The sequence below is a fragment of the Coregonus clupeaformis genome, chromosome 15 (assembly GCF_020615455.1).
Source record: "Coregonus clupeaformis isolate EN_2021a chromosome 15, ASM2061545v1, whole genome shotgun sequence".
Taxonomy (NCBI): domain Eukaryota; kingdom Metazoa; phylum Chordata; class Actinopteri; order Salmoniformes; family Salmonidae; genus Coregonus; species Coregonus clupeaformis.
This window is the reverse complement of record NC_059206.1, coordinates 58,282,842-58,298,296: the sequence shown is the minus strand read 5'-3', so window position 1 is coordinate 58,298,296 and position 15,455 is coordinate 58,282,842. Positions and strand designations below refer to the sequence as shown.

Sequence of the window (15,455 nt, the reverse complement as noted above, 5' to 3'; positions counted from 1 at the left end):
GGATGTAGCTCAGTTGGCTGCGCATGGCATTTGCAACGCCAGGGTTGTGGGTTCGATTCCCACAGGGGGCCAGTATAAAAAAATACAATGTATGCACTCACTAACTGTAAGTCGAGCGTCTGCTAAATGACGTAAATGTAAAAACCTGTATAGTCTGTTTGGTGTCTAATAATAAGCCTACAAAAGTAATTATAATAAGCCATATTAACAAAACACCATTTTATTGTCATCATATGATTGCCAAACAGACGTCATAATGAGTTAAAAGTGACATGAAAAGAACTTTTATTTCAATTTAGTTTATAAGATAGGTGTTTGTTATTTGTGTTTCGTTAATATTCAACTGACACAGTATGATTCTATCAATATTAGATCGCGCCTTTTTAGCTCTCCCAGTCTTGTTTCACACGATAACTTCGTCCCCAGTCGCTCGTACCCAGTCTGGCCGGTAGTGACACACGGTCGGTAACACCGCTCAATCAAAACCCTAACCAATCACAGAGAAATCATCCAGCGCCTGATTCTCCCATGATTCTCCCATCAGTGCTCCCTATCATCCCATTTCTCTCGACACGCCCATTAAAAGAGTCAGTCCAGCGATGCAGCTACATACACTTGGTTGAGGCTGGCGGTGAATGCAGCATAACTTTCTCAAGGGCAGAATGGCAGATTTTTCCACCTTGCGCATGACTTTAATAAGTCCAAGGTTAATATCGGACAGTTAGAAAAGAGTACATAACAATTTGGCAGTGAAGGTCTTCAGAAATTTACATATATATACAGTGTATATGCTATTGTTGCATATAGCCTACAGTCATGGCTTCTGCTATAATGACAATACCTTCCATTTCTAAACACTGTATGCGTTTTCAATGTTTTTGGGCTACAAATTAACTTAATTGTTCTACTAGGCTTGAGTAAATTCTACTTCTTCCTGTAGGCCTATAAGCTATTTGCACAACGTGTTATTTAAATTTTCCCTTGACCTATTTTACTGCCGAAGTAGCGCTGTTTCTCCCTTCTTTCAGCAGATGGCGGTCGCGTTTTTTTCCAAGCACCTTGACTGACGGGGAGAACCAACATGTCAGCCTCCATGTCCAGATTATGTTCAGAATTGTAATGAAAAGAATTCAAGACAAATGGAAGTCTTACAGACACCGATTCGTTCCGTGGATTGCATTGAATCTTCGAAAAAATGAGAGGTAATTCTGCGGTCTCTGAATTACGTGTACAATGTCAATGGTGTTAGGTCTGAAGAAATTGATTGAGAAAGGTGCACAATTCAGTGCAATTGTGTAGGCCTATGCCAATATATAATGGTAACAATTTAGTTAACTACAGTAATTTAGTTCATGTAATTAATGTACTTGCTAAAGGCAAGACCACTCTAGATTTCTTACATATTCTGCTATATGCAGAAATCACTCCGCCATTTCCTGGTTGCTAAAATTCGAATAGTTTGCCTAATTTTAGTTTGTGACAAAACAAGCAAGTACAGTGTAGAGAATCATTATACCATCTAAACCGCTGTGAAATATATTTTCAATAACCAAAAATATTATATTTTCAGCTGTTTGAAGCTGGTATACAAAAACAAAAACAAAAACAAAACTGAAGAACGGGAAGCATAGAAATAGCGCACATAGAACAGATCTACCGCTTCTTAGACTTGCATTCAACGAGAAAGACAGATCTATAACTCACATTTCTATGTGAATTTGGTCAGGTCGCCCAAAAAGTTACATATTGTATTTTTAAGCTATAAGACCATATAGATATAATAGAGGACTTTTCTGTGTATCTTGCCCATTATGACATCTGTGACCTCATGGGCAACGCCATTGAGGCCATCTCCATTTTGAAGTAGACAATTTTCTTCTCTACTACTTAAATGAGTTGGTATACAAACTGAAGGTGTGCATACTGCCACCTGGAGTGTGTTGTTTCAACAGGTATAAAGCCAAGGTTGGCGAATTAGTGCCACCTCCAGTTATGGAATGTTTGTTCAAGAGTATAAGTCATTGGCTGATCCCTCCTGATGACATGGATGGAATCATGTGATCCTTCCTTAATCCATAGGAAGTCCCACCCAGTTGACTACTTCAAAATGTCCCTGCAAAAACAGGTTTTATCCATCTACAGTCCTCTATCATTCTCTATGTATAATACCAATTTTTAAATGTTCAAGCTAGCCTAACTGTCTGTTCTTTTAAAACCTTTATAAATTATAACTATTAAAATTAGCATAAATGTGCATAAAATAACCCACCAACAATAACTCTTGACGGTTCAAGCTAGACACCAAACCAAGATGTTCAGGCTATCCTATCCAATCAATCAATCTTTCCATCTTCCTACTTTTTCCAACTATAATCAGTCACTACCACTACTACTGCATTCACTACCACTACTATTACTTATTTCACAACCATTGATACTTTAAGACAAGCTAGCAAGCACATATTTTCTTTAGGATATGTACTTTTCTAGTTTCATTATAAAGTTTACTTTGCATAATCTGCTGCTTTATGTTGGCTATCCCCTTGATTATTAGGGCTTGCATTTTTGTCCTCTAGCAGGCAAGCACCTCTGCTGCATCCAGCCAGTTAGTGCATGCATATTTATTTTTGCCTCAAAGTACATGAACAGCTGATTTGCAATGGCCTATGCTGTCCTTTTTTCCACAGAACTATTCGCCAGGTCACAGAGCGCTCAAAAGACAGGCTGGTCTCGGATGAGGTGGTGTCGGAAACACTACTACACCTTTTTAGGGCACTGCTCAGAAATGACGTTGCACAGCAGGGAGAGGTGTTGCGTCTGCTTCCCGCCTCGACTCAAACCCGCTACCTCAGCCCAGAGACCACTGAGGGACCAGACATAGGTTGTGTTTTGTTTCTGCCTTTTGTTGGGGAATGGAATCATGGGTGGGAAAGACATGGAAGCACAGCATTCGTTAAACCGGCTCCTAGGCACAGGGTGTGCAGGCTTTTGTTTAAGCCCAGCACTAACGCAGCTAATTCAATGACTTAGGGGCTTGATGAGTAGTCGATGAATTGAATTAAGCGTGTTGGTGTTCTATCTACCAGAGATAAGAATCAGAGATAAGAATCAGACCTAGGTCAAATGCATACAGTATCATATACTTTTAAATACTTACTTACATCTGCTTGATCGAGACTATTCCATTGGTTCCATTATACAGAGGAAACTAAATCAAACACAGCTCAACTATTTGGAGTGATTCATCACGAAACCCAGACAAAAGATGACCATGATTTGGGGGATTTTCATGAAATTTAATCTATAGAATGGTCCATTGGAGGAAGAATTGTTGACATACAGTGCATTCGGAAAGTATTCAGACTCCTTGACTTTTTCCACATTTTGTTACGTTACAGCCTTATTCTAAAATTGATTAAATCGTTTTTTCCCCCTCATCAACCTACACACAATACCCCATAATGACAAAGCAAAAAATATGTTTTTGCAAAAGTATTCAGACCCTTTACTCAGTACTTTGTTGAAGCACATTTTGGCAGTGATTACAGCCTTGAGTCTTCTTGGGTATGATGCTACAAGCTTGGCACACCTGTATTTGGGGAGTTTCTCCCATTCTTCTCTGCAGATCCTCTCAAGCTCTGTCAGATTGGAAGGGGAGCGTCGCTGCACAGCTATCTATTTTCAGGTCTCTCCAGAGATGTTAGATCGGGTTCAAGTCCAGGCTCTGGTTGGGCCACTTAAGGACATTCAGAGACTTGTCCCGAAGCCACTCCTACGTTGTCTCGGCTGTGGCTGTTGTCCTGTTGGAAGGTGAACCTTCACCCCAGTCTGAGGTCCTGAGCGCTTTGGAGCAGGTTTTCATCAAGGATCTCTTTTACTTTGCTCCGTTCATTTTTCCGTAGATCCTGACTAGTCTCCCAATCCCTGCCGCGGAAAGACAACCCCACAGCATGATGCTGCCACCACCTTGCTTCACCGTAGAGATGGTGCCAGGTTTCCTCCAGACGTGACACTTGAAATTCAGGCCAAAGAGTTCAATCTTGGTTTCATCAGACCAGAGAATCTTGTATTTGTATTTATTATCAAATCAAATCAAATGTATTGGTCACATACACATGGTTAGCAGATGTTATTGCGAGTGTAGCGAAATGCTTGTGCTTCAAGTTCTGACAGTGCAGCAATATCTAGCAAGTAATATCGAACAGTTCCACAACAAAAACCTAATACACACAAATCTAAGTAAAGGAATGGAATAATAATATATAAATATATGGATGAGCAATGTCATTATCAGAGTGGCATAGGCTAAGATGCAATAGATAGTATATAATACAGTAAATACACATGAGATGGGTAATGCAAGATATGTAAACATGATTAAAGTGGCATTATTAAAGTGGCCAGTGATGCACCTGTACTGACCTCGCCTTCTGGATGATAGCGGGGTGAACAAGCAGTGGCTCAGGTGGTAATTGTCCTTGTTTATCTTTTTGGCCTTCCTTTGACATCGGGTGCTGTAGGTGTCCTGGAGGGCAGGTAGTTTGCCCCCGGTGATGCGTTGTGCAGACCGCACCACCCTCTCATAAGTTTTTTTTTTTTTTAAAGCAGCAGACTATGATCGATAATGTCAAAAGCCACACTGAAGTCTTAAGAGAACAGCTCCCACAATCTTTTTATCATCAATTTCTCTCAGCCAATCATCAGTCATTTGTGTAAGTGCTGTGCTTGTTGAATGTCCTTCCCTATAAGCGTGCTGAAAGTCTGTTGTCAATTTGTTTACTGTAAAGTAGCATTGTCTCTGGTCAAACACCATTTTTTCCAAACCTTTACTAATGGTTAGTAACAGGCTGATTGGTCGGCTATTTGAGCCAGTAAAGGGGGCTTTACTATTCTTTGGTAGCGGAATGACTTTTGCTTCCCTCCAGGCCTGAGGGCACACACTTTCTAGTAGGCTTAAATTTAAGATATGGCAAATAGAAGTGGCAATATCATCCGCTATTATCCTCAGTAGTTTTCCATCCAAGTTGTCAGACCCCGGTGGCTTGTCATTGTTGATAGACAACAATAATTTTTTCACCTCTTCCACACTCACTTTACGGAATTCAAATGTACAATTCTTGTCTTTCATAATTTGGTCAGACATGCTTGTTTCTCATGGTCTGAGAGTCCATTAGGTGCCTTTTGGCAACCTCTAAGCGGGCTGTCGTGCTTTTTACTGAGGAGTGGCTTCTATCTGGCCACTCTACCATAAAGTCCTGATTGGTGGAGTGCTGCAGAGATGGTTGTCCTTCTGTAAAGGTTCTCCCATCTCCACAGAGCAACTCTGGAGCTCTGTCAGAGTGACCATTGGGTTCTTGGTCACCTCCCTGACCAAGGCCCTTCTCCCCCGATTACTCAGTTTGGCCGGGAGGCCAGCTCTAGGAAGAGTCTTGGTGGTTTCAAACTTCTTCCATTTAAGAATGACGGAGGCCACTGTGTTCTTGGGGACCTTCAATGCTGCAGAATTATTTTGGTACCCTTCCCCAGATCTGTGCCTCGACACAAGTCTCGGACAATTCCTTCGACCTCATGGCTTGGTTTTTGCTCTTACATGCACTGTCAACTGTGGGAGCTTATATAGACAGGTGTGTGGCTTTCCAAATCATGTCCAATCAATTTAATTTACCACAGGTGGACTCCAATCAAGTTGTAGAAACATCTCAAGGATGATCAATGGAAACAGGATGAACCTGAGCTCAATTTCGAGTCTCATAGCAAAGGGTCTGAATACTTATGTAAATAAGGTATTTCTGTTTTTTTATTTTTAATACATTTCTAAACATTTCTAAAAACCTGTTTTCGCTTTGTCATTATGGGGTATTGTTTGTAGATTGATGGGGGGGAAAAGTATTTAATAAATTTTAGAATAAGGCTGTTATGTAACAAAATGTGGAAAAAGTAATACATACAGTTCCAGTCAAAAGTTTAGACACACCTACTCATTCAAGGGTTTTTCTTTATTTTTACTATTTTCTACATTGTAGAATAATAGTGAAGACATCAAAACTTTGAAATAACATATATGGAATTATGTAGTAACCAAAGAAGTGTTAAACAAATCAAAAAATATTTTAGATTCTTCAAAGTAGCCACCTTTTGCCTTGATGACAGCTTTGTACACTCTTGGCATTCTCACAACACAGCTTCATTAGGAATGCTTTTCCAACAGTCTTGAAGGTGTTCCCACATATGCTGAGCACTTTTTGGCTGCTTTTCTTTCACTCTGCAGTCCAACTCATCCCAAACCATCTCAATTGGTTTGAGGTCTGGTGATTGTGGAGGTCAGGTCATCTGATGCAGCACTTCATCACTCTCCTTCTTGGTCAAATAACCCTTACACAGCCTAGAAGTGTGTTGGGTCATTGTCCTGTTGAAAAACAAATGATAGTCATACTAAGCTGCTAATGACTGGAACGAACTGCAAAAATCTCTGAAGCTGGAGACTCTTATCTCCCTCACTAACTTTAAGCATCAGTTGTCAGAGCAGCTTACCGATCACTGCACCTGTACACAGCCCATCTGTAATTAGCCCACGCAACTACCTCATCCCCATATTGTTATTTATTTTGCTCATTTGCACCCCAGTATCTCTATTTGCACATCATATTCTGCACATCTATCATTCCAGTGTTAATACTAAATTGTAATTATTGTGCACTATGGCCTATTTATTGCCTTACCTCCATAACTTACTACATTTGCACACACTGTATATAGATTTTCTATTGTATTATTGACTGTATGTTTTGTTTATCCCATGTGTAACTCTGTGTTGTTGTTTTTATCGCACTGCTTTGCTTTATCTTGGCCAGGTCGCAGTTGTAAATGAGAACTTGTTCTCAACTGGCCTACCTGGTTAAATAAAGGTGAGAAAAAAAACGCAAACCAGATGGGATGGCGTATCGCTGCAGAATGCTGTGGTAGCCATGCTGGTTAAGAGTGCCTTGAATTCTAAATAAATCACAGACAGTGTCACCAGCAAAGCACCCCCACACCATCGGTGGGAACCACACATGCAGAGATCATCCGTTCACCTACTCTGCGTCTCACAAAGACACGGCGGTTGGAACCAAAAGACAGATTTCCACCGGTCTAATGTCCATTGCTTGTGTTTCTTGGCCCAAGCAAGTCTCGTCTTCTTATTGGTGTCCTTTAGTAATTTATTTGCAGCAGTTCGACCATGAAGGCTTGATTCACACAGTCTCCTCTGAAGAGTTGATGTTGAGATGTTTCTGTTACTTGAACTCTGAAGCATTTATTTGGGCTGCAATTTCTGAGGCTGATAACGCTAATGAACTTATCCTCTGCAGCAGAGAGCCAGTTTCATCATAGTGCTTGATGGTTTTTGCGACTGCACTTGAAGAAACCTTAAAAGTTATTGTAATTTTCCGGATTGACTGACCTTCATGTCTTAAAGTAAAGATGGACTGTCGTTTCTCTTTGCTTATTTGAGCTGTTCTTGCCATAATATGGACTTGGTATTTTACCAAATAAGGCTATGTTCTGTATACCACCCCTACCATGTCACAACAAAACTGATTGGCTCAAATGCATTAAGAAGGAAAGAAATTCCACAAATTAACTTTTAAGAAGGCACACCTGTTAATTGAAATCAATTCCAGGTGACTATCTCATGAAGCTGGTTGAGAGAATGCCAAGAGTGTGCAAAGCTGTCATCAAGGCAAAGGGTGGCTACTTTGAAGAATCTCAAATATAAAATATATTTTGATTTGTTTAACACTTTCTTTGGTTACTACATGATTCCATATGTGTTATTTCATAGTTTTGATGTCTTCACTAGTATTCTACAATGTAGAAAATAGTAATAAAAATAAAGAAAGACCCTTGAATGAGTAGGTGTGTCCAAACTTTTGACTGGTACTGGAAGTATTCAGACCCTTTGCTATGAGACTGGAAATTGAGCTCAGGTGCATCCTGTTTCCATTGATTATCCCTGAGATGTTTCTACAACTTGATTGGAGTCCACCTGTGGTAAATTCAGTGCATTGGACATCATTTGGAAAGGCACACAACTGTCTATATAAGGTCCCACAGTTGACAGTGCATGTCAGACCAAAAACCAAGCCATGAGGTTGAAGGAATTGTCCGTAGAGCTCTGAGACAGGATTGTGTCAAGGCACAGATCTGGGGAAGGGTACCAAAACATTTCTGCAGCATTGAAGGTCCCCAAGAACACAGTGGCCTCCATAATTCTTAAATGGAAGATGTTTGAAACCACCAAGTCTCTTTCTAGAGCTGGCCGCCCGGCCAAACTGAGCTATCGGGGAGAAGGGCCTTGGTCAGGGAGGTGACCAAGAACCTGATGGTCAATCTGAAAGAGCTCCAGTGTTCCCCTGTGGAGACGGGAGATCCTTCCAGAAGGACAACCATCTCTGCAGCACTCCACCAATCAGGCTTTCATGTCTCCTGAGTGGCGCAGTGGTCTAAGGCACTGCATCGCAGTGCTAACTGTGCCACTAGAGATCCTGGTTCGAATCCAGGCTCTGTCGCAGCCGGCCGCGACCGGGAGACTCATGGGCGGCGCACAATTGGCCCAGCGTCGTCCAGGGTAGGGGAGGGAATGGCCGGCAGGGATGTAGCTCAGTTGATAGAGCATGGTGTTTGCAATGGCAGGGTTGTGGGTTCGATTCCCACGGGGGCCAGTATAAAAAAATATGTATTCACTAACTGTAAGTCGCTCTGGATAAGAGCGTCTGCTAAATGACTAAAATGTAAAATGTAAATGTAAATGTAAAGTGGCCAGACGGAAGCCACTTCTCAGTAAAAGGCACATGACAGCCCGCTTGGAGTTTGCCAAAAGGCACCTAAAGGACTCTCAGACCATGAGAAACAAGATTCTCTGGTCTGATGAAACCAAGATTGAACTCTTTGGCCTGAATGCCAAGCGTCACGTCTGGAGGAAACCTGCCACCATCCCTACGGTGAAGCATGGTGGTGGCAGCATCATGCTGTGGGGATGTTTTTCAGGGACTGGGAGAAACTCCCCAAATACAGGTGTGCCAAGCTTGTAGTGTCATACCCAAGAAGACTTGAGGCTGTAATCACTGCCAAAGGTGCTTGAACAAAGTGCTGAGTAAAGGGTCTGAATACTTATGTAAATGTGATATTTCCGATTTTTTATTTTTTATAAATTAGCAAAAATTTCAAAATAAAACTGTTTTTGCTTTGTCATTATGGGGTATTGTATGTAAATTGATGATGGAGAAAAAAAACAATTTAATCCATTTTAGAATAAGACTAACATAACAAAATGTGGAAAAAGTCAAGGGGTCTGAATACTTTCCGAATGCACTGTATGTAAAAGGATAATTGAGAAACAATTACTCAAATTTGGCATATTTATGAAATGTTGCCTTACCCAGGCTTCCTTTAAGACTACATAATGTTTTGTCAGCAGGTGTTACAAAGCAAACATTGGTGTCATATGAAGCTTTACCGCTTGCTCTGTTATATGAGTAGTATTTTGATTTCCCTCACCCCAAAAAAAAAAAATCTGAATATTGAAAAATATAAACATGAATATTGAAAATATACACATTTTGATCTGGCAATTTTTGTCATTTAAAATAAATAAAAAAATAAATTATATATACAGTGAGGGAAAAAAGTATTTGATCCCCTGCTGATTTTGTACGTTTGCCCACTAACAAATAAATGATCAGTCTATAATTTTAATGGTAGGTTTATTTGAACAGTGAGAGACAGAATAACAACAAAAAAATCCAGAAAAAACGCATGTCAAAAATGTTATAAATTGATTTGCATTTTAATGAGGGAAATAAGTATTTGACCCCCTCTCAATCATAAAGATTTCTGGCTCCCAGGTGTCTTTTATACAGGTAACGAGCTGAGATTAGGAGCACACTCTTAAAGGGAGTGCTCCTAATCTCAGCTTGTTACCTGTATAAAAGACACCTGTCCACAGAAGCAATCAATCAATCAGATTCCAAGCTCTCCACCATGGCCAAGACCAAAGAGCTCTCCAAGGATGTTAGGGACAAGATTGTAGACCTACACAAGGCTGGAATGGGCTACAAGACCATCGCCAAACAGCTTGGTGAGAAGGTGACAACAGTTGGTGCGATTATTAGCAAATGGAAGAAACACAAAATAACTGTCAATCTCCCTCGGCCTGGGGCTCCATGCAAGATCTCACCTCGTGGAGTTGCAATGATCATGAGAACGGTGAGGAATCAGCCCTGAACTACACAGGAGGATCTTGTCAATGATCTCAAGGCAGCTGGGACCATAGTCTCCAAGAAAACAATTGGTAACACACTACGCCGTGAAGGACTGAAATCCTGCAGCGCCCGCAAGGTCCCCCTGCTCAAGAAAGCACATATACAGGCCCGTCTGAAGTTTGCCAATGAACATCTGAATGATTCAGAGGAGAACTGGGTGAAAGTGTTGTGGTCAGATGAGACCAAAATCGAGCTCTTTGGCATCAACTCAATTCGCCGTGTTTGGAGGAGGAGGAATGCTGCCTATGACCCCAAGAACACCATCCCCACCATCAAACATGGAGGTGGAAACATTATGCTTTGGGGGTGTTTTTCTGCTAAGGGGACAGGACAACTTCACCGCATCAAAGGGACGATGGACGGGGCCATGCATCGTCAAATCTTGGGTGAGAACCTCCTTCTCTCAGCCAGGGCATTGAAAATGGGTTGTGGATGAGTATTCCAGCATGACAATGACCCAAAACACACGGCCAAGGCAACAAAGGAGTGGCTCAAGAAGAAGCACATTAAGGTCCTGGAATGGCCTAGCCAGTCTCCAGACCTTAATCCCATAGAAAATCTGTGGAGGGAGCTGAAGGTTCGAGTTCCCAAATGTCAGCCTTGAAACCTTAATGACTTGGAGAAGATCTGCAAAGAGGAGTGGGACAAAATCCCTCCTGAGATGTGTGCAAACCTGGTGGCCAACTACAAGAAACGTCTGACCTCTGTGATTGCCAACAAGAGTTTTGCCACCAAGTACTTAGTCATGTTTTGCAGAGGGGTCAAATACTTACAGTGGGGAAAAAAAGTATTTAGTCAGCCACCAATTGTGCAAGTTCTCCCACTTAAAAAGATGAGAGAGGCCTGTAATTTTCATCATAGGTACACGTCAACTATGACAGACAAAATGAGGAAAAAGAATCCAGAAAATCACATTGTAGGATTTTTTATGAATTTATTTGCAAATTATGGTGGAAAATAAGTATTTGGTCAATAACAAAAGTTTCTCAATACTTTGTTATATACCCTTTGTTGGCAATGACACAGGTCAAACGTTTTCTGTAAGTCTTCACAAGGTTTTCACACACTGTTGCTGGTATTTTTGCCCATTCCTCCATGCAGATCTCCTCTAGAGCAGTGATGTTTTGGGGCTGTCGCTGGGCAACACAGACTTTCAACTCCCTCCAAAGATTTTCTATGGGGTTGAGATCTGGGGACTGGCTAGGCCACTCCAGGACCTTGAAATGCTTCTTACGAAGCCACTCCTTCATTGCCCGGGCGGTGTGTTTGGGATCATTGTCATGCTGAAAGACCCAGCCACGTTTCATCTTCAATGCCCTTGCTGATGGAAGGAGGTTTTCACTCAATCTCACGATACATGGCCCCATTCATTCTTTCCTTTACACGGATCAGTCGTCCTGGTCCCTTTGCAGAAAAACAGCCCCAAAGCATGATGTTTCCACCCCCATGCTTCACAGTAGGTATGGTGTTCTTTGGATGCAACTCAGCATTCTTTGTCCTCCAAACACGACGAGTTGAGTTTTTACCAAAAAGTTCTATTTTGGTTTCATCTGACCATATGACATTCTCCCAATCCTCTTCTGGATCATCCAAATGCACTCTAGCAAACTTCAGACGGGCCTGGACATGTACTGGCTTAAGCAGGGGGGACACGTCTGGCACTGCAGGATTTGAGTCCCTGGCGGCGTAGTGTGTTACTGATGGTAGGCTTTGTTACTTTGGTCCCAGCTCTCTGCAGGTCATTCACTAGGTCCCCCTGTGTGGTTCTGGGATTTTTGCTCACCGTTCTTGTGATCATTTTGACCCCACGGGGTGAGATCTTGCGTGGAGCCCCAGATCGAGGGAGATTATCAGTGGTCTTGTATGTCTTCCATTTCCTAATAATTGCTCCCACAGTTGATTTATTCAAACCAAGCTGCTTACCTATTGCAGATTCAGTCTTCCCAGCCTGGTGCAGGTCTACAATTTTGTTTCTTGTGTCCTTTGACAGCTCTTTGGTCTTGGCCATAGTGGAGTTTGGAGTGTGACTGTTTGAGGTTGTGGACAGGTGTCTTTTATACTGATAACAAGTTCAAACAGGTGCCATTAATACAGGTAACGAGTGGAGGACAGAGGAGCCTCTTAAAGAAGAAGTTACAGGTCTGTGAGAGCCAGAAATCTTGCTTGTTTGTACGTGACCAAATACTTATTTTCCACCATAATTTGCAAATAAATTCATAAAAAATCCTACAATGTGATTTTCTGGATTTTTTTTCCTCAATTTGTCTGTCATAGTTGACGTGTACCTATGATGAAAATTACAGGCCTCGCTCATCTTTTTAAGTGGGTGAACTTGCACAATTGGTGGCTGACTAAATACTTTTTTTCCCCACTGTATTTCCCTCATTAAAATGCAAATCAATTTATAACATTTTTGACATGCGTTTTTCTGGATTTTTGTTGTTGTTATTCTGTCTCTCACTGTTCAAATAAACCTACCATTAAAATGATAGACTGATCATGTCTTTGTCAGTGGGCAAACGTATAAAATCGGCAGGGGATCAAATAATTTTTTCCCTCACTGTACACAATCCATGTCTCAAGACTTAAAAATCTCCTCCTCTTCATTTACACTGATTTGAAGTGGATTTAATAAGGGACATCAATAAGGGATCATAGCTTTCACCTGGATTCACCTGGTCAGTCTATGTCATGGAAAGAGCATGTGTTCCTAATGTTTTGTACACTCCGTGTATATTAATGTTATATGTGTAACTCTATACCATGTTCAAATTTTTAAAACTATTTGTTATTCAAGAACAGTCAAGATAATGATGATGAGCCAACTCAAGAGCACACATCCTATACATACAAAAATAACAATCTGTACCATTCCCTTCTCAGCACTATTAATTGTGCATGTCTTCCTTTTTATACCTGTCTTTCAAATATCCCGCTGGGGCTGACCATATGGAACATGATTTCCTGAAATGCATGACTAATTATTATAATATGAAACAGGAGAACCAGAAGGAGTGCATAGGCCCATCGAGACGATGTTAAACACGGTTGGGTTCTGTATTGAGCGGAAGCCGAGTTCCTTGCCGTTCGCTGGAACCGGAGTCTTTGTTACCAGGGGCTTTGTGCCTAAAGGAACTACAGTGGCCATGTACCCAGGTAATTCTCACCAATGATGATGACTAAGGCCGGGATTCAGTCTGATCGCGCCTGTCCACAATGCACCATTTAAAGGCAATTTCCAATTGAGCCCACATATGCTATGTGTTTTTCTCATATTTCCCCCCCTTTCAGGGGTATAACATTACATTGTTACTATTATTGAGAGGGGTTTCAAATACATGATCCAAATATGTGTGAGTGTGAACTTAGAAGCATTCTCACTCAGTCTGTCAGTCTTATACTGTATGAGCAACATAGTGGCTAATTGTAGGGGAGAGTGGGGTAAGTTGAGCTGTTTTTTACATTCAGCATCACTCTGTCAAGGGAAATACAGCATTCTTTCTAACAAAGATATCTACATATAGTTCAAGATGTTGTGTATCCCTGGAAATAATCAGAATTCATGTAAACATTACAGTTTTGAAAACATAGATTGTCAGAAAAAAAGTGGTCTCTTGGCACAACTTACCCCAGATATGGGGTAAGTTGAGCCACCGGACAGGCCTACAAATTTCTGTACTGAATGAAATATTACCGCAACCTTTTTAAAACGCAATCACAATCGCTTTTTTGTCTTTTATTCATTTTAAGCATCTTTTAACACAGACTTAACGCCTAACAAACACTTTGTACTTTTATCGCTGGGATATGAACTTGATTACCACTTTTTCCATGTGGTTTCTTCTTTCACAGACTCCATGAAATGATGACCTCTTTCTTAATATTTGATCAAATTATTAATTTTGTGAATGGTTTCCTAGAAACAAGGGTGGGTCAACTTACCCCACTCTCCCCTATAGCTAGCAGGTTATGTGTTGGTAGATCGACTGAGGTGAATGAAGCTACAGAAGCCAAGGTGATAATGGTTGGCGTCATTTTTGCTTGATTTAGCTGTTCTCCAAATAGCAGTTTTTCAATTGCATAGAAATTCAGTAAATGAGCTTCAACTTTCAAAAATGTATTGGAATACGTGGTCCTCTGTAGCTCAATTGGTAGAGCATGGCGCTTGTAATGCCAGGGTAGTGGGTTCGATCCCCGGGACCACCCATACGTAAAAATGTATGCACACATGACTGTAAGTCGCTTTGGATAAAAGCGTCTGCTAAATGGCATATTATTAATACCATTTTGAAGTTCAGCTTTCCCCAGCTTAGGTCCCGCCCTGTTCATGCTCCCTCACCCATGCTTGCCTCGCCTAACGGTCCCCCACCACCTCGCTTGTCTTCCATTGAAAATGCATGGCTTCCGTTGTTTCATCATCTCCAGTGGAAATCCACTGTTACCATGAATGTGATCTCTGTGAACACGGGAATATTGCCTTTAAAAGCTGCATTGTCGACAGCCCGCGATCGTATTGAATTCCGGTGTGGTGATACTGATGGTTTGTTGACAATTGTAGCATTTTAGCTAAGCCAAACCAGCTACGGACAGAAGTGACATTACGTAGCAGGTTATGAGAATTAACGCAACAGGTTAGGAAAATAAGGTTAGGAAAAGGGTTATGGCGCATGCACGTACCGATAGGACGCATGGAGAGATGGTAGCGCCGTTTTGTACCGTCAAAACTGTGATTATATGTAGAAGCCAGACAACATAGTCTAAATTAAGCCTTAAAAATCGATAGATCAATATATCCCCAAGCAACCAGGAGTGAGCGGTCAGTTATACACAACAGCGAACCAATCTATGAGTAAAGCGACTCTGAGACTCGAACCCAACAAGCCATGGCTTCCCTTAGAGGAGAAGACAAAGAACGACTTGGAGATGCAAATGAGAGCAACGAACAGCTGAAGGATATCCAGGAAAACATAGCTAAAATGCTCTGAAAGCTCACCAAAACAAACAAACGTACAATCTGTTGTTAAAAAAGTTGATTTGCTCGAAAGGAAAGTAGTCTTGTGTCAGATATGCATATACAGGGCGGGCCTGTGGACGAACAAGACAACAAAATTGGCCTTCTGGAAACAAAGGTGCAAACTTTAAAAGATTAACTGA

General features: G+C 41.3%; 1 protein-coding gene across 4 annotated transcripts in view; it reads left to right on the top strand.

The window, feature by feature from the left end:
* The first annotated feature begins 571 nt into the window (after nt 1-571).
* The window catches only part of setd9 (SET domain containing 9), a 31,556-nt gene continuing 16,672 nt past the window's right edge, over nt 572-15,455 (top strand). The window contains exons 1-4 of one of the 4 annotated variants that reach the window (XM_041898828.2): nt 573-706; nt 1,032-1,202; nt 2,688-2,881; nt 13,302-13,457. In XM_041898828.2, the coding sequence (XP_041754762.1) occupies nt 636-706; nt 1,032-1,202; nt 2,688-2,881; nt 13,302-13,457 (592 nt within the window). In that variant the 5' untranslated portion in view covers nt 573-635. Of the gene's footprint in view, nt 707-788; nt 1,203-2,687; nt 2,882-13,301; nt 13,458-15,455 lie in introns of those variants that run through there. The other 3 variants (XM_041898827.2, XM_041898830.2, XM_041898829.2) reach the window with 3 other exon arrangements.